At 46.0% G+C, this 18,197-nt stretch overlaps 1 protein-coding gene across 1 annotated transcript in view; it reads right to left on the bottom strand.

The window, feature by feature from the left end:
• Window positions 1–206: 206 nt before the first annotated feature.
• The window catches only part of LAMC2 (laminin subunit gamma 2), a 55,516-nt gene continuing 37,525 nt past the window's right edge, over window positions 207–18,197 (bottom strand). Inside the window, exons 10-23 of the mRNA XM_008145933.3 lie at window positions 17,619–17,801; window positions 16,831–17,076; window positions 14,398–14,543; window positions 13,065–13,221; window positions 12,541–12,746; window positions 11,432–11,511; window positions 10,210–10,359; window positions 9,292–9,436; window positions 8,127–8,276; window positions 7,479–7,593; window positions 6,312–6,511; window positions 4,511–4,669; window positions 4,319–4,418; window positions 207–1,942 (exon numbers count right to left, since the gene is read on the bottom strand). Coding sequence (XP_008144155.2) covers window positions 1,689–1,942; window positions 4,319–4,418; window positions 4,511–4,669; window positions 6,312–6,511; window positions 7,479–7,593; window positions 8,127–8,276; window positions 9,292–9,436; window positions 10,210–10,359; window positions 11,432–11,511; window positions 12,541–12,746; window positions 13,065–13,221; window positions 14,398–14,543; window positions 16,831–17,076; window positions 17,619–17,801 — 2,291 coding nt within the window. The 3' untranslated portion in view covers window positions 207–1,688. The remainder of the gene's footprint in view (window positions 1,943–4,318; window positions 4,419–4,510; window positions 4,670–6,311; window positions 6,512–7,478; window positions 7,594–8,126; window positions 8,277–9,291; window positions 9,437–10,209; window positions 10,360–11,431; window positions 11,512–12,540; window positions 12,747–13,064; window positions 13,222–14,397; window positions 14,544–16,830; window positions 17,077–17,618; window positions 17,802–18,197) is intronic.

The raw sequence follows: 18,197 nt of genomic DNA, 5'->3' as shown, positions 1-18,197 counted from the left end.
ATCCTTCTTCATGCTTAGGAGATAGTACCAGTGAAATTTCACAAAATACTCTCGTGGTTGGAAAGGGCCAGACAGATGCTCAGAAAAAGGACTTAAGGATGCTGACTCTAGGACTCCTTGCTCTTTCTGTGGCATTTTAGTTTCCATGGTTTTGGAACCTACACCCCAGGCTTAGAGTTGAACAAATTAGAAATTGACCACAGGCATCTAAGAATTATTCTTTATTAAAAACATGTTCATGAAAAGCCAAGGAATACAGAGGTGAGGCAGTGCCCAAGTCTTTTGAGCCGAGGTGGAAGGGCCTCTGGCTTTTCCAGCAATTCCCACTGGTGTTGTCATGACTCAATGGTCTGTTGCAATAGGTTGTGGAAAGGGGCAGAGGGACAGCTGGAATACAAAGACATGTGCACCACCCAGAGCCGTCCCAGCCTTGCCAAAACCCAAGTGCCCCCAAGGGAGTGTCTTGCAACATAGGTCCTGTTGAGAAAAGAGGTTGCAAACCAGGGGGTGATTGCAATAAACACCACTTGTGATAAACAGATTTGTAAGTTTAAATTTATTTTTTGAATGTCTATCTTCCTCACTAGACAATCAAGTCTATGAGGGCAGAGACTGCCACCACTGTACCCCAGTCCCTGGCATATAGGAGGTACTCAATAAATATATGTCGTAAGGATGGATGGATGGATGGATGGATGGATGGATGGAAGGGTGACTTTTATCTAGCTCCAGTGTGAGTAGGAACATTCTTTGAGAGAGAGAGAGAGAGAGAGAGAGAGAGAGAGAGAGAGAGAGAGAGAGAAAGAGAGAGAGAACACACATGGGTGCAAATAATTTTTAATGTTTGAAGTGGGATTGAATTAGGACTAATACATCTTCCAGATAATATTGAACCTCTTTCAATGCCCAAGCTACATTTTTCTATTACTTTGAACCCAAAAGTGAATTCCCAGTGTTTGCTTTGCTAGTAGGAAATGCTGATAGGGTGATACCGTGGCATCGTCAGGAGAACAGATGCCACTCTCAGGTCCAGAACTTGAAGGTAGCAGGGCACGGCAGGCATCATTGCTCCAAATGGGCCAGGCTTGCAGCTCCTCACTCCATCACTGCTCTCCTCTTCTAGCTTGAACTTGGAGTACATGCTTATGTACTGGGTGGTAAGTGGGAGGAACTCTGATCAACAAGAACACTGGACATTAGGAGTCAATAGTATTTTACTGGCCACAGTATGACTGGACTTCACTCTCTGTTCTGACACTGGGAAGAATTTTATGCATGAGCCAAGATAAAATATTTTCCTTTGGTCACATTACTCAAAGAATGAATGAGCTATCACCCAGCAGCACTTGTCCACACTCCAGGACTCAGTTTACGCCCATTCTGAGGCAATCATCTGCCCGTACATTTTGTCCTTCCATCCAGTCTACCCTTGGGATCCAGGTCCTTGATCAGTCTCCTACTCAATGCTATTTGCCTCATTATCCAGCATCAGAAAGCAAATAGTATCACATTGGTGCAATAAGACATTTGTCTGGCCAAGGTCTCAGGGATGGAATCAGGTTCAGTTGACCTGAGCATGCCTTTCAACATGTTCAGACATCCACATCCCACCCCACCCACTTGAGATAGCTCCTGAGCCCTGAGGTCTGTGTCCCGAGAACCTCAGTTGAGAAATCACTACGGCAGCTTCACTGTTGCTCAAGAGCCTGGGTGTTATAGCAGCCTGGGGGCAGGTTGTCCCGAATGTTCTCCAAGTTTTTTACATCAGCCAGAATCCCATCTATGCTCGTCTCCAGCGAATGGAGTTGGCCTTGCTGGCGACGTGCCCTTTCCTCCAGATCGGACATCAAGGGCCGCAGCTGGTTGTTGATCTGAGTCTTGGCTCTGAAAAGCTTCTGCTCCAATGAAACCAGCCTCTCTTCATCCACACTGCCAGGCTGGTCTATTGGAGGGAATGAAAAAGGAGTTTAACAGAAAAGAGCTGTGGGTTAGATCCCCTTAAACCCACATGGCCCTTCTGTACCTTTAACTAATTCTTCTTTCACTTGTCCAGAGCTAATAATATGCCATGCATTTATTTTTAAAAGGCTTATTTTAAATTATAAATAATCCAGAAAAAGTGCTGAGAGCTCTAGCATAGTTACTGTGTTGTAAACAGTCTAATTCTGAGCTCTCCAGTTAAGCAATATGAAGCTTGGAATTCTCCTTCGATGTTAGAGTCAACAGTTCATGCTCTGAAAAGATAGGGGCTGAAGGTCATATGGGACTGATCTCATCCTAGGATCAGAATCAACCCCACATTCTGCTTTCTGAACCACCCTTAGGCATTATCTTGCTGTTATCCATTGAAGGACCTGTCGAAACTGGCTGGGCTTCAGGCTTCATAGAGGCCAAGGTATGCTTTACTAGTTGGAGGATGGGTTCCAGCTGTTAGGAAATGACGCAAGATGTCCTTCTGGCCTGAAACAGTGGGAATCTAGCTAGATATTGGTTTACTTCCAATATGAAACGTAGTCCCATTTGTTCAGGTATGTTCACCCGTAAGCAATCTAAAAGTGACATCAGCATGAAGGGCACCAGGCCAAACTCATTTGGCTTGAATAGGGTTGAGCGACCCTTGGTCATTTCAAAGTCAAGGTCAGGTGGCCTCACATATCTAAGCGGAGTGACAGTATTCGGTTGCATGGGTTTATTATACCTAGAGCAATTAAAATGCTATTGTTCCAGGACTGAGCAGAGCAAACAGAGTAGAAACAACACATAACAAAAATGGACCAATCCTTCACCTGGGGCAGGAGAGAGTTCACGAATTTAGGGTCTGTCCCTATGACATGCAGAGAATGTTAAGTAAGCGTGGGGATAAAATAACTATGTCTACGGGGAGGCAGCACGAGCTACTCCAAAACAGCAGGAGTGCTGGAGACTGAATGCTGAGGGATCTGTGGGTCATTATTAACCTCTTTGAGCCTCAGTTTACACCTGTGTGAAATAAAAGAATAAAACCACCTCAAAGGACCTTATAAAGACTTAAATGATATCATACCATGAAAGTACCTGGCATTGTGCCTAGCACATAGTAAATGTTTAATAGTTATCTATCTCTCTCTCCCCATTCTCTCATTTTCTCTTTAAAGGCCCCCCTTGGTTTCGTTACCTTTTTCAGAACACTAAACAAAGCTGCTAAAATCTCAACTGGATCGCATTTTTTACCCTTCAGGGTATTTTACTCTTAGGGGCCCTAATGGGATCACAAAGCAGACCCATAAGGATAACAACACAGATAATATTGGTCTCTCAGGGTGATGATGATACTCAGGGTGATTGATCCATTTTTGTTACGGTGTAGTTTCTACTCTATTTAAAGTTGTTCCATGGAACTAACAATGTAGAACTAGGCCTTTTCCAGAATGTGGCTGGTGTCTAATCAAATACCTTAGTTGCTTGTCTGCTGTAGTCCAAGCTTGATCAAACAGGCCAAATGAGGGCCTGAAACAGTTCTACCTAAATCTAGAATTTTAATTCAAATCAGATGTCTTTTGGAGGGCTCTATGGAGAAAACTGATTTGTTGCCACATCGTGCCATCTAAACTATTTCATCCTAGATGTTGCAGTATTTCATGGGCCTACCACCTTTATATTTCTTCTGGGTTATCCACCAGGCAGCTCAAGTTGCTGCCGCCGCTTCCATCCAAGTATAACTGTGGTTTGAGGAGGGACACATAGCAGAGTCAGCAAGTGATTACTGACTTCCCAAACAGGGAGAAGCTTCCCCCTCACCACTTCCACTGCTTCAGAGAAGGCTCCATCATCTCTCTCCTCAGTTCCTTCTACAATCTCCTGAGCAGCCTCACTCTGCCTTCTGTCTAACCCGCCTTAACTCTCCTCTACACAGCCACCCAGTGATCTGTCTGAAATATACAGTGATGATGGTATTCCTCTGCTTAGAGCTGTCCACTAGCTTCTCAGAATCAAGGCCAGAGTCCTTAGCAGGACTTGCAAGCCATTCAAATCCTTCCTCCACTATTTACTTTGTGATCCATGAGACATTATTAATCAACCTGAGCTTCAATATATCTTCCCTATAAACATTCAGCTCTTTGACCTAGAGACTTTCACCTCTAAGAGCAAATGTGCTCAGTAACCCATTTTAGAGATGCTAACTAACATAGAGTCCAGAAAATGTACAGTATCTGGTCCTGGGCAAAGCTAACTTCCTGATACCCTTAAGGAAAGTTGAGACTCCCACGCATCGGGACTCGTGGTTAGTCTTCTAGAAAAAGGCATGGAGTATGGGGCTGGGAGCTGGGGGTACTCCTACCTATTAGGTGTAGGATGCTGTCCAAGTTGTTAAGTGTATCTTGGATCGTAACTCCAGCATTCTTGGCTCTGTTATTAGCTCCTTGGGCTTCTGTAACCACCTGAGGAAAAACACATACAAACTCGTCTTGAAGGGTGTTTTCCATATTGGCAAGTTTAAAGGGATCTCCCTTGGAAAGCTGTGGGAACTCACCATCTGTACGGCGTCCATATCCATGTCAAACTCCCGCTCCTTTCTGGCCAGCTCTCCTTCCACTTCCCTCATCTCACTCTTCAGAGTGGCCAGTCCCTTCTCCATGGCCAAGGCTCCATCTGCTGTCACATTGGCTTCCAAGTTCAGACTCTCTATCTCCTGGGAGAAGAAAAGGAGCCAGGGACGGAAGGAAAAAGAGGGGTGAGGCACAAAAACATTCCAAAGGCAACTGCAGAAAAAATACAGCTGCAGCGAGGCCCTGATAGAGTGAAATGAACAAGGAGAGAGACAGACTCGGGGACATACCCTATCCAAAGCTCTGCCTCAAACAAGTTAATGTGAGGGTCTGTGCCTGGGGACTATGAGGGTCAGCACTGAGACACTGCTTCCCTCGCAGGGCACTGATCACCAAATGGTGAACCCAATAGGAACGAGTTGGGATAACACAGAGGGTGGGAAACTCATCTCATTCTCTGTCATGTTCCTTTGCTGCCTTAGTCTTTTGCATGACTTTATTCCCCAAGAGAGTTGAGTACGGGGTGCAGAGAATGAATGGGCTACAGCTTTGAGTTTTGTTTTCATTAGGACAAACCTTACCAACATCTTCGTCAATAGCTATTATTAAGCACCAAACTGCAGATGTCTCTGTGCTAGAAGCCATATAAGGGAGGCACATGAACTTGGTCTCTACCCTCAAGGGACCTAAAATTAGAGATTATTTTTACAAGTCATCAAGTGCTCCAAGAGTAAGGCCAGTCCAAATATCAAGAGTTCCCTCCGGGCTGTCTAGAGTTGCATTGGCTTTGTAGAAGTCATCCTTAAGTAACAACGATGAAGCTCTCTTCCAGCTGAGAAGCACTCCTAGTGGAGCATTTAATGTATGGGTTGTAAGTGTCACTAATCTGCCTCTCCCCATTACTAAAAGCTCCTGGGAGAGAAGGACTGGGTCTTTCTCATCTCCATATCCCCAGCCAAGCACAGCCTGGCCCACAGTGGGAGAAAAGAGAAAAATAAAGAAGTGGAGCTTACATAGAACACAGAGACAAGGAACCTAGAACTCTAGAATGTAATAATCTTGAGTCAAAACACTGATGATCGTTGTTATGAGTTGAATTGTGTCCCCCGCCCAAAAGAAGTCCTAGCCCCCAGTGCCTCACAATATGAACTTATTTGAAATAGGGTTGTTGCCAATATAATTGGTTGAGGTCATATAGGAGTGAGCCCCCTAATCCAATATGACTGGTGTCCTTATAAGAAGAGTCAGAGACTTCTAGGAAGAAGAATCCCATGTGATGATAGAGGTAAGGATTGGAGCGATGCTGGTACAAACCAAGCAACACTAAGATTGACAGCTGCCACCAGAAGTTAGGAATGTTTCTACCCAGAGTCTCAGAGGAAACATGGCTCGGCTGACACTTTTATTTCAGATTTCTAGCCTCCAGAACTGTGGGAGAAGACATTTCTGTTGTTTTAGGCCATCCTGTTTGTAGTACTTTGTTACAGCAGCTCTGGGAAACTAATGTAATAGTCTATATAAAAACAATCTTGGGTGGTTTTTTTCATGGTGTTGTCCAAAAAGGGAGTTGAAAATAGAAGATTCTAGCACTCAGTCAATGATGGATTGTGAGTCAACCAACAAAAGGGGTGCCCACGTGGATCTGGAGCCACCATGGACCACAACAGGACTCTGAGCCCTGTAGGTCAAAAGGGTCCTTGAATGCTCTGGAATGCTCTTTCCCATTCCACATGAGCCTTGTGTTTGGAGCTGCTCGTGCTGGCCAGCATCTGGATTTCTCTTTACCTGTTCTATCTTGCTGCTGATCTCGAGGGCCTCCCTGGCTGCGTTCTTTGCCTTCTGGGCGTCAGCAGCGGCATTGCCCAGGGCTGTCTCTGCTTGCTGAGTCTGGTCACTGGCGTCGGTCACCTTCTGGCTGATGTAGGACAGTCTCTTCATGGCCTCTTCGGCTTCTGCTTTTCTGTCTCCAACCTGCAGGTCGAACTCTGAAATGAAGGTAAGGAAACATCGCCATGAAGATGAAAACAAACTTAACAACAACCGACTTACAAATGAAGATGAAAGGGGCTGAAGTTTTTAAGAAAAATCCCAGAAAGAGTGTTATTACTGCCTGGAAACGAGAGGGGTAGGAGGAGTTGTGGCTATTGCTCTTTCTTATCCAGGAGAAAGCATCTTAAAGGAAGCCTTGAAAAGACCATAATTTGTCCATTGTGAAGAGGAAATGACACTCAGCCTACCCGGGTCCCCATCACTGCAAGAATCTTAAGACCCCAAAGCAAATCAGAAGCAGATGGGATCTTTGAAGCCCAAAGTTTCAAGGCAGAGCCTTAAACTCTAAGCTGCCAATGACAGCAGTTGAGGGTTGGATTTTCTGTGAAGAATATCCCAGGTCTTTAGGAATTCTTTTGGTGTGTGTTTTGTTTTGTTGTTTTTTTTAGTGAAGAAGCCTGAAAGTTAACCAAAGCTCTAAGGCACAAACCTAAATTTCCTGGGACCTGGATGCTGTGACAAAGCTTGCCCATAATCACAACAAATTGACCTATACTGGATCCAACCAGGCTACAACAACAACAACAAAAAGAATGAGAAAGAAAAATATCTGTATGGTAGTGGGATGTTGGATCTGTGAGGGACCTTACAGATCACATAGCTTAACCTTCTTCCTTTAAAGAGAAAGTTGGGCTTTGTGACTTGCTTATGGCCACACAGCCAGCTCAGCCTGGTCATGGGGTCCAGCAGAGATCGGAACTCAAGCCTTATGACATCTAGCTCAATTCTTTCCCCTGCATCAAATATTAATGAAAAAGTTTTCTTTATAAAGTTATTTATTAAGTGTCTATTAATACTCCCAATGTACCTATCACTTAGAGAGATATATGAGGATTCAAAATAAAGGAAAGTCATGGTTGCACTTTTAAAATGCTCAAGGGACCTGAATCATGAACTACTCACCTCTGAGGTTCTTTAAGATGTTCTCAACTTCATAAAAAGTGGCATTGCCCATACTTAGTGCTTCTTGGGCTCTGCTTTTAGCAAGGTTGGCCCGGGAAAGTAGCTGAGCTGATTGCTGTAAAAAGGCAGATAGAACAAGATTAGCGTAAATGTAACATATACCTGGGAAGTGCATTCCTGCAAGCAAAATCGTTCCAACACATTTCTCTTTGTGACAACAGAGTGCTGTGTGACTCACCTAAGAGTATAGTGGTGCTGGAGCAAACCCCTCCACAATCTGGGACAAAGCAAATACTATAACCCAATGACCCAAAAGGATCCCGTTCAGAGACAGTCTCAACTCTAGACCATTATCAGAGATAAGAAGTTTTGCAAATCATTTTAAACTCTGGATACTTCCTGAAGCCAAGATAGCAGACAGAGCTGGACCAAAATTGGACCCACAAGGCCTGGGTCCTATTCCTAGATTTGAGGGCTGATTCAGTGGGTGAAGTTGAGCTAATTATATCAAGGTCTCTATATCTTAGTTACTTCCTCTGTATGTAGTGGTACCATGATCTTTTAGAGAGTTTCTATTTTTCCCCCCATATTTATTCACATGGCAGGCATTTAATGCATGTTTGTTGAGTGAGCACATTAAAAAGATACCTGTCTCTCATTTTTTCCATTCTGTAAGAGCTGCCGGGTTTCTTCTTCCCAGTTTCCCAGATTGCTTTGCACACGCTTGAATTCATCCATATGCTTCGTCACCAGGCTTGAGAGAGAATCAGCTTTTTGTCTGATCCTCTTTGCTTCTTCCTGTGAGCAAAGGAAATGAATAAGTCAACTTTCTGCTCATCAGTTACCACACCAGTCTTCTTAGGACCTGCCATCATTGTTTGAAAACAACAACAACATGGGCCCAAAGTCTAACAGGCACAATGCCAAAGCAGATCTCCCCCAGGCATCAAACAGGTCTTCTTTCTAAAACTTGTCTTTAATTGTAGTTGACATATAATATTAGTGTCAAGTGTACACCATAGTGATTCAACCTAAAAAGTGATCACCATAATAAGTCTAGTAATCATCTGTCACCATACACTGCTATGACGATATTCGATTGTGTTCCCTATGATGTACATTACATCCTTATGACTTACTTTATAGCTGGAAGTTTGTACTCCTTAATCTCCTTCCCCTTTTCCACCCATACCACCATCCTCAAAGAGGTTTTGTGTCTGTTTTCGTTATATTTCATGTTTTATCATATATATATATATATATGTGTGTGTATATATATGTGTGTGTATATATATGTGTGTGTGTGTGTGTATATATATATATATATATATATATATATATATATATATTTTGTGGGAACCATTGAGAGTGCTTTTCGTGTAGGTAGAAAGCCAAATTTTCTTAATCTAAGTTTGGAATTGATGACAGAAATAACAAAAACTACAAATAACAAGAACACACGTCTTTTGAGTGGCTGAACATAGTATTATAGATTTCACCTAAATATAAGTATCAAATTTTATCTGTAATAATTTCCCACAGTTTTCAACAGTCCCCAAAAGTAGGGAAGAGATATAAAACCTTTATCCATAAATTGGTTCAGAATGTGAGCCGAGGCCTTTTCAAATACCAAGATTGGGATTAAAGAACAAGGACAAGGGTAATGAGAAAGATACATACTCCTCCTAAATCTAAGCAAGAAAGGTCAGCATTGAGACAAAACTGAATGACTGAACGATATGATGGAACCACCCCCAGAGAAAACAGCATGGCTCGTCTTCTGCTCATCAGCACACAGGTGAGATGTCCTTACCTGCAAGGACTGATCAGTGACTCCCTGGAGCTGAGACATGGAATTGAGAAGGCGGAGACTATGTTGATAAGATTTATCTGCTTCGATGTCAGTCTGAGTGGCCTCCCTGGACAACTGCTGAGCCAGAGACTTCGTTTTCTCCAATCTGCAAAGGGGAAAGATAGAGGAGTTTGTGAGAATTCACTCTTTTTATTAAAAGCAAAAATCCATTGTGTTGTCTTAAAAGTATGTAGTTGGGATTATCAGGAAAGCCACATGAGGTAATGTGTCAAGTATATGCTCCTCTACCATCTAAACACAAGCCTTAAAATTGATATAGGTTGGCTAAGGACAATTCAATTCCTTTCCCAATTTTTTAAACACATATAGGAATCCCTTATTTATTTTTAAATGTATTTTTATTGACTTCAGAGAGGGAGAGTGAGAGATAGAAACATCAATGATGAGAATCATTATCAGCTGCCTCCTGCACGCCCCCTACTGGCAATCGAGCCCACAACCCAGGCATGTGCCCTTGACGGGAATCGAATCCAGGACCATTCAGTCCGCAGGCCGATGAGCCAAATCAGCTAGGGCTGATTCTTGATAATATAAATATCCCAATTCTTGATAATATAAATATATTGTTGTTATATCCTCCATTCCACTAGGTGGGTTTACTCACATACTCACATCCTTTAAACACTACAGAGGGTGGCCATATCTCCAAGCATGCAATATCTCAATCAAAAACACACATTTTACTTAGATTAACCAACTTGTTCTTCTTCCAGCCTTAAAGGTATCTGTTTTGCCCTAAAGTAAGCCTTTCATTCTCTTGTCCCTCTTAATATTTATATATTTTTTTAAAGAAACAGTTTGCATTATGTCCCAACATTGCAGATGACATTGGTCCCGTGAGGACCCTTTGAAACATACTTTCCCACAAGCCCTTGCACCACGGAGCCGTCCAGGCTGCCACTGCCGCCTCCTTCCCGAATAGCCTTGCGCGCCAGTGACAGAGCTTGTTTGGAATAATCTTCGGTTTCCCTTGCCAGTTGTTCCATGTTCCTGGCTGACTCCTCATGGCTGAAAGAATTAAATGAAGAATTTGGGTTTTCCTGGCAAGAGCCTCCTTGAGGCCTTTTATTTAAATGAAGGGAGAGGAGCACGGGAACTGGTTTGGCTAGAAATGCCAAACAGAATTGACCCAGTTCGGTGGAATTAGAGGAACTGTCAAGAAACAGGAGGTGTTCTGCAGGAGTGGCCTCGTGTCATCGACTTTTGGGCGATCTTTTCCATTTATGGCATACCCAGGAGAGGCCTGGGGTGGGGCTCGGGATGGCTGGGAGCAGTAGCGAGGGGATAAAAAATTGCATTTATAAGCTGTTTTCTGCAGGGGGAAAACAAACAAAAACCCCAAAACCCTGGGTCTATTTCATTCAGGATGTAACCTTACTCATGTGCTACAACTCTAAACTGGGCCATTACGAGGGGGGATAAAACCAATCAATAAAAGTCCCCCACATGCTTTTGTCCTCCTGTTTCTGGAGAGTGATAAAAACAAACTCCGAGGCAGCTCATGCTACAAAACCCCAAGCCAGCCCCCTGTGCAGACTGAGTTCCATGTGGGATTAGCAGAGCAGTGGGCTCTGGGCAAAGCTCTGCAACATGGCAGCACAGTCAGGCAGGACGGAGGAGCTGCCTGAGGTCATGGGGGCCCAGCAGAGCTGCTGATCAGGGGGAAGGCCCCCTCTGCAGACTCAGCGCCCGTGCCCCCCCCCACACCCTGCCCCGCCCCAGGCTGGCAGAGACTCGTTGCTCCTTGTTCCCAGGCTCGCTGTGGGAGCCTGGGAGTCCCTCAAAGCTGCAGCGTGTTCTTTTCCAAGGGCGGATTCATTTCTTGGGGCCCAAGGACTCACATCTGACACACACCAAAGCCATGTCGTGAGTCACAGAAAAAGCTGGGAACACCCTGACCCCCAACTTCTGCCAAATGACCATGTCTAGTGGCCACCAACATACACGAAAAGGGAAGTGGTTAACAAATGAGCCCGGAGGTCATGAATATGGTGCTTGGGGAGGGAACGCCCTGCAGTGTTGTTCAAGTCTGGCCTGGCAGCGATGGTCAGAAGCAGGGGTGCCCTCTCATCATGCTCACCTGGTTGCCAATCTCATGGCCTCCTGAGCCAGACTTTTAAAGTCATTTGGTCCCACGTAGTGGTCTGAGGAAGGGATGTTCTGTGAAAAAGGAAAATGGGTTAAGGCTTTGCCCTTGGCCATGAAGCCTAAGCAAGTTCGCATCTTCCTGCCAGAACCACTTGTCATTAGCCCCACGGCATTCTACACCATGCAACACAGAGTCCCAAGTCACCATGGTCATGACAATTAAAAAGAAGTATAGGCAAGAATAAGGTTGAAATTCGTGTTCAAAATAAATCTGGATAGGTAGAGATGCATTAAAAATATACACGTTTATATTTTCATATGTATTCAAAGTCCAGTGGACTATGTATCAAGTTATAATGGTGGTTATTTCTTAGTAATGGGATTACAGGGGGGGTTTTGTTTGTTTTGTAAATTTTCTACAATAAATTTTCCTCAGTATAATATCTGACTGTCTTCTAATTTCCTTTATTCTTTTGCCTTCTTTCTTCTGAAATAGAAGTGCTCAAATTTCTCTCTCCTACCATACTACAAACTACATCATCAAGATAACCATACTGACAATTTTTTCCCTTTACCTTATTTTTAAAATTTCCCCATTACCATTTATCCCTCATATACCCTCTTCCACCTCCACCCAGCCTCACTAGCAACAATCTTTATTTCCCATTTTCAGAACCAAGTTTCCATGCCCTCCTTCCTTTACTTTTCATTTGCTCTTTCGTTTGTTTCTTCATTCATTCCTGCAGCAAACATCACAGCCACACACTGTGCCAGGGTCTGAGAATGTGAATATGAACCCAGATCCTGCCCTCTGGGAGCTAACAAGCTAGAAGACAGGCAGAGAGCAGGGAGAAGAGACAGGCCCAAGAGGAAGACATGGTTAGCAAGAAATGCATCAGGGAGAATAACTTAGCGCAGTAAAATGGGAAACAGGGGGACGCTAAAGAACACAAAATTAGGTGTGACTGTTTCAAGGGAGAGAAGTCCAACTCTCTGCCAGATGGTCAAGAAAACCTGAGAAATAGCCAGTGAGCCAGTGATGCCTGCAGGCGGGTCCCCGACACAGCCATGGTCTCAGCACCCTCAGCCAGCACCACCTACCGTGTTGTGCAGAGAAGACCTGCTCTCCTCCACGCTCAGGCGCAGCTGAGTGATGAGCCTCCGGGTGTCCTGAACTCGATTCTGATACTGACTGCCCAGGGCCTGAAACCTCTCCACAGTCATCTTGAGCTCATCCAGGCGGTTCCGGTAGCTATTTTCTTGGCTCCTTGCCTTGGCCAACCGGAGGCTGAGAGACCGCATGGCCCCTGGACAGCAACAAGGAAAGGGAGGGTGAGCTTTTTTGAAGTCAGCATGGTGATCAATCATACTAGAGGGCTGACAAGGGGACTTCGACTGGCCTATGGCAAGATAGTGCAAACCCAATAGATGAATGCATGCAGCTGCTCTTTTATCTCCACCATCCATTTCCCAGAGAATGTCACAGACAGTCCTTGCCCCTCCGCAAGGGCTGGGCAGCGATACCCGCTGAACTGGTACCCACAGAAGAGTCTGAGACCTCGGGTGGCAATGCTTTCTAGGACTCTGCATTCTCTCCCCTCTGAAGGGAAAGTGGCCTCCATCACCTTCTGAAATCTGGGCTTCTCTCAGCATGTCCCGAAGGGCCTGCTCAGCCTGCTGCATCCTGCCTTCCAGCTCCGCGTTGGGTGCTCCTCCTCCTCCGCCCTGAGCCTTCGAAACCAGGTCCTCCAGGCTCTGGAGCTGCTGCGCAAACTGATCCATCTGAAGCCACACGGGGAAGAGGATCGGAACACATCATCGTCAGACACCAGGTATCCAGGGGATAAAAGCTAAAGGCCCAGAAATGCGTAGCAGGCCACAGTGGTCCAAAGTTCAGACTCTAGGCCTGGACTCCTGGCCCCGCTACTCACTAGCTGTGTGACCTTGGGCATGTCACTTCTTTACCCATAAGTGGGGATAATAATATCTCATAGAGTTACTACTTGGACTAAATATGTGTATAGTGCTTAGAACAGTGCCTGGAACAAAGAAAGTGCTTTGGAGGGATGGTTAAATAGGTCAATTTTAAAACAGGCTGCCTGGCCTGTGTGGCTCAGTGGTTGAACATCGACCTATAAACCAGGAGTTCATGGTTCGATTCCCAGGTTTCAGGCTCAATCCTCAGTGGGGTGTGTGCAGGAGGCAGCTGATCAATGATTCTCTCTCATCATTGATGTTTCTATCTCTCTCTCCCTCCCTCTCCCTTCCTCTCTGACATCAATAAAAATATATTTTAGAAAAACAAGTTGACTTTGTCCTACATCTAGGGTTCTCTTTGGGCCCCTTCTTCCCCCACTCCTCATTCCAGTAAGATACTATTTAATAATTAACAACAACATCAACTTCATTCTTCTCTGGAACATAAATGAGACATTTCTGGAAGCCATCTCTGTTTAGACAGCCTTGAGATCTTCTGGACTCCTCTTATCTTTTGTGTGTTTATGTTTTTCTTCATTTGTCTTACAAGGACAGCCCTTGGGGAAAAATCCTCTGAAGTGGCATATTATAGTGGGAAAATCACCGAACTCAAAGTCAGGGGCATGGGTGGGACTCCCAGGTCCACCTGACCGTGTGCCTTTAAAAGGCTGCACATTTTTTGAGACTGTTTTCTCATTGAAAACTGAGGTCAGAATGCTTTTTCTCCCATCTTAACTGAGCTATCACAAATACCAAATGAGACAGTATCTACAGAAGGGGTTTCCAAATGACACATGGAAGAACATAAATCAGAAGTGTTATTACTATTATAATTTTTTAATACAGTAATTTTTAAAGAAAAAATAGTAACCCTTCCCTCCACCCCCAAGGAGACTAGGTGGGTCCTAGAGCTATGGCAGAACCACCCAGTAGACACTGAAAGAATTTACTCATGAGGTGAGGGGTGGTTAGCATGCACACCTGAATCTTCACTTGATCATAGCAAGCTGGACAGCTGGTTAATGCTGCGTGCTCACAGTTGAGGCCACCATATCCTGGCTTACAGACGCAGCTGCCATCGCTTCGACACTCCACAGGCTCAGAGCCCATTGGGTTACAGTTGCAAGCTAGAGACAAAAGACAAAACATTCCTATCACGCTAATTCCAGAAACTTGAGGTATAGCAAAATAAAAGGAAGATCAAGTCAGCATTCATACTGTGTCACTGATTCACGTTGGGTGAGATGCATCTCTGGGCTATGGCTCTAAGCACATCCCTAATACAGTTAGGTTTCGGGAATCATCTGGCAAGTTTGTTTGCTGTGTGTCAGGTTGAAGAAATATTACTACAGCCCATCCTTTCTAGTGGTACTTATTTTTCCCTCCTGTTAAATTATAAGGCTTTTGGAGATTCAGCAGGCACTCTGACTTTGCTCACAAGGTGAACGGCATTTCTTCTGGGACTAATCTGTGCCAGATGTTGACTTCTTCTATTTCACAGATGAGGAATATGAGCTCAGAGAGGTTAAGTAACTTGTTCAAGGTCACACAGCAAGTAAATGGCCAGCTCAAAGGAGAACTTGAAAAGAGCCAATGCCCTTTTCCTTCTGTCCTGCTGCCTTTGGCGTATGAAATGCAGTTAAGAAAGCAATACCTTTAATCAGTCAGTCAAATTAATTGTGTACCTACTATGTGCCACATTCTATTCTAAAAACTGAGGATATAACAGAAGGCAAGACATCATTCTAATGGAGGTACAGTGATTCTCTGGGTTGCTCTATGTTCAGTGCTCACAAAATACTCAGTATCTATAATAATAAGAGCATATATGCTAATTAGACCGGACGTCTTTCCGGACATCCTTCCAGAAAACCTTGTGGATGAAGCCGGGGCTGCAAGGGAAGCCTGGGTCCCGGGTGCCTGCTGGTGGCCGGAGGGAAGCCTGGATCATGTGTGCCAGGTGCCGGAGGAAAGCCGGTACTGGCAGCCGGGGGAAGGAAGGCCTACTCTTGCCCGAATTTCGTGCATCGGGCCTCTAGTGTAGTAATAATTATATATCTTACTGCACTGTCATTATTTGCTTACATATTTCTATCTTCCTTATTAGCACATGAGCTCTTTGGGAGCTGGGACTGAATTACTCATCATTATAACCTTAGTATCAAGCTCTACGTTGGGTACCTGGTAGGTGCTTCACAAAAGATAGCTGAGTGAAGAAATGTATGGTTTAAAGCCAGTGAAATCCCTATTAATAGCCTCTTATAGCTAGAATTATATAGCTTACAGTATACTTTCTCTGTTGTATTATCTTTGCAACCACTTTGAGTTAAATATTATTCATCCATATGAGGAAACTGAAGCTCAGAGAAATTAATTGGTAGAATCAGAATACTACGTAGGTATGTTAAAAAACTGGACTGGAACTCAATAGTGCCAATGCCACATGGGCTTTTCCCATCATGGGGTACTTTCCAGCACATCACAGCAAACCCACAGGTTGGGGTCAGGGCAGGTGGGATTCGTGCCCCTGGGTAGAAACCCCGGGCTGCAAGCCCGGGTTGCACGGTGTTCCTCGGGCATTTCCGGGGTGGACACTCCGGTGTCAAAGGGAGGCTCTGGGCTCCTGCAGACGCCTGGGGAATCAGGTGTCCTCCAACCTGGGCCTCCAGAGCCACTCTGGACCTTGTAATAAGCAAGCTCCTAAGTTCTGGGCACCAGGCCTGGTCTGAAACCCTTGCGACCAAGGGGTGAGTCTGTGGCGAGGCCAGCTCCCTGGAATTGAACTAGCCTCTGGAATGTCACCTGGGCAGAGGTGGGACAGGAGGGCTGAGCCAGAGGCCCGGGCGGCACATCCACGCTCTGATCTGAGCAGCATTAGGAACACCCCAGATAGCTGCTGCTTGGAAGCCGCGTCTCTTTAGGGGACGTTTGACCATTACCTTTCTAGGCATCAATGACACCGACTTCCCGAGAGGGTCTCAAACTACTTTACCGCCCACTCCCCGCCCCACCTCAGCTTGTTCAGGCTTAGTGGCCAGTCGTTTATTCCTGTCCTGTAACAGGTGCGCCAGCCACTTCCCTGCCTACCAGCCTTGGGACTGGGCAGAGCCCGGGGCCCCACGTTATCTCCTCTTCCACTTAGGAATGTAAACCTGACCTTGTTCACTTCTCCCACCTGGCTTTACCCATTCGACACCCGCCAGCTCTGTGCTCCAGCCCTGCTACCGGGGAACTGGTCCAAGGCCCGCCAGGCAATGGATCTGGGCTGTTCATGGGCCAGCTGGTCAGAGAAACCGAAGTAGCATCGCAATACGACCTGCTGCTGGCCTTGCCAATTAGCACGTTCTTACATGTGTACATACCAGCAAGCTTGCGTGTACACACACACACACCTGTTTGGGGACGCAGTCCTACCTCGACACTTGTCTGCTGGGTTGGGAGCCAAGGGGTCCCCGAAGTAGCCTGCTTTGCACTGTTCGCAGTGGGCGCCGGCTGTGTTGTGGATGCACTTGAGACACCTGCCCGTCAGGCGGTCACAGTTCCCGGAGGCGCTGGGGTCCACGTTGTTGTTACACTGACAGGGCTGACAAGACCTCAATGGGCCACGTTCCCCAAAGGGGTCTCCGAAGTAGCCCTCGGCGCAGAGTTCGCAGCGGGCACCTGGAAGGAACAAATGGACAAGTCCCGGGGGTCATCCATCGGCAGCGAGACCAGACTCAGAGGCAGGAAGTACTCGTGGCGTCTAGAGAAGCTTTCCCCCTGGGCCCCAGAACAACAGCCTCAGGAGCAGGCCCTGGCGAGGGGTTGGCTCTTGCTCTCGAGTGAACTAGATGGTGGGAGAAGCAGGCTTGGAGCAATGCTCCCAAGGCTGCCGCTGGCAAATGACCTCTCCTTTCAGACGGACATTTCCAAGGTCACTCCGTTTTCCTTCTTTACCTTGGTTCATTTTTAAAAACTGAGCCAAAGCTTGTCTTTTGTCTGAAAACTTCATCTCCTAACTACAAACCTCCTAAGACAGCTCAGATGTCTCCTCCCTGTACACCCAGCCCTTCCTCAACCCACTTCACCTCTCGGGCGTCGAAATCGTCGTATCTTTAGAATGAGCCCGTTTAGTAATTACAATTCCCTAGAAATTCCTTGGAATAGAAGCTTGGTCCGCGAATTCATGGCATCAGGACAGGTGGCGCGGGCGCGGGCCTTACCAGTAACCCCGAGGGGGCAGTTGTTGCACACGACCTCCTCTGTCTCGGGCATCACTGAGCAGCTGAACCCGTTGCGGCAGGGGCACGGCTTGCAGCTTCGGGGGTCGTGCGGATCATTGTAGAAACCGAGGGGGCAGTCGGCGCACCCGATGTCAGGACTTTCATCCCCTGAGTAACAGTCCCCTGGGAGGCAGAGGGAGAATGGAGACGCGGACATGAGCAGGGTAAAACTCTACACTTCCTGCGATACGGTGATGTCGGGGGCCAGAGCTCAGTACCCAAAGCCTTCCTTTCTGACGCTTTCTTCCATGCGTTGGAGCACTGGCATTCACCTGGGCCATGGTACCAACTCTAAACATGGCTGAGAACCTGCATCTCCCCCTCACTCTCCCCCTTCCTCTCCTCTCCTTAGCTTCACACTGTGCCCCCGGCCCCCTCCCCCTGCCCTCACCATGTGTCCGTGTCCCAACATTCATCCAGGCCTTGGCACTGCCTTTGATCTCCCCATATAATTCTTGCAACTCGACACCAACTCCCCGCCCACCCCCAGCACTGAACCAGGACAGCCATTTCCTGTAA

Source organism: Eptesicus fuscus, chromosome 22 (assembly GCF_027574615.1).
Source record: "Eptesicus fuscus isolate TK198812 chromosome 22, DD_ASM_mEF_20220401, whole genome shotgun sequence".
Lineage (NCBI taxonomy): Eukaryota > Metazoa > Chordata > Mammalia > Chiroptera > Vespertilionidae > Eptesicus > Eptesicus fuscus.
Note: the sequence above shows the minus strand (reverse complement) of the source record. Positions and strands in the feature narration are given on the sequence as shown.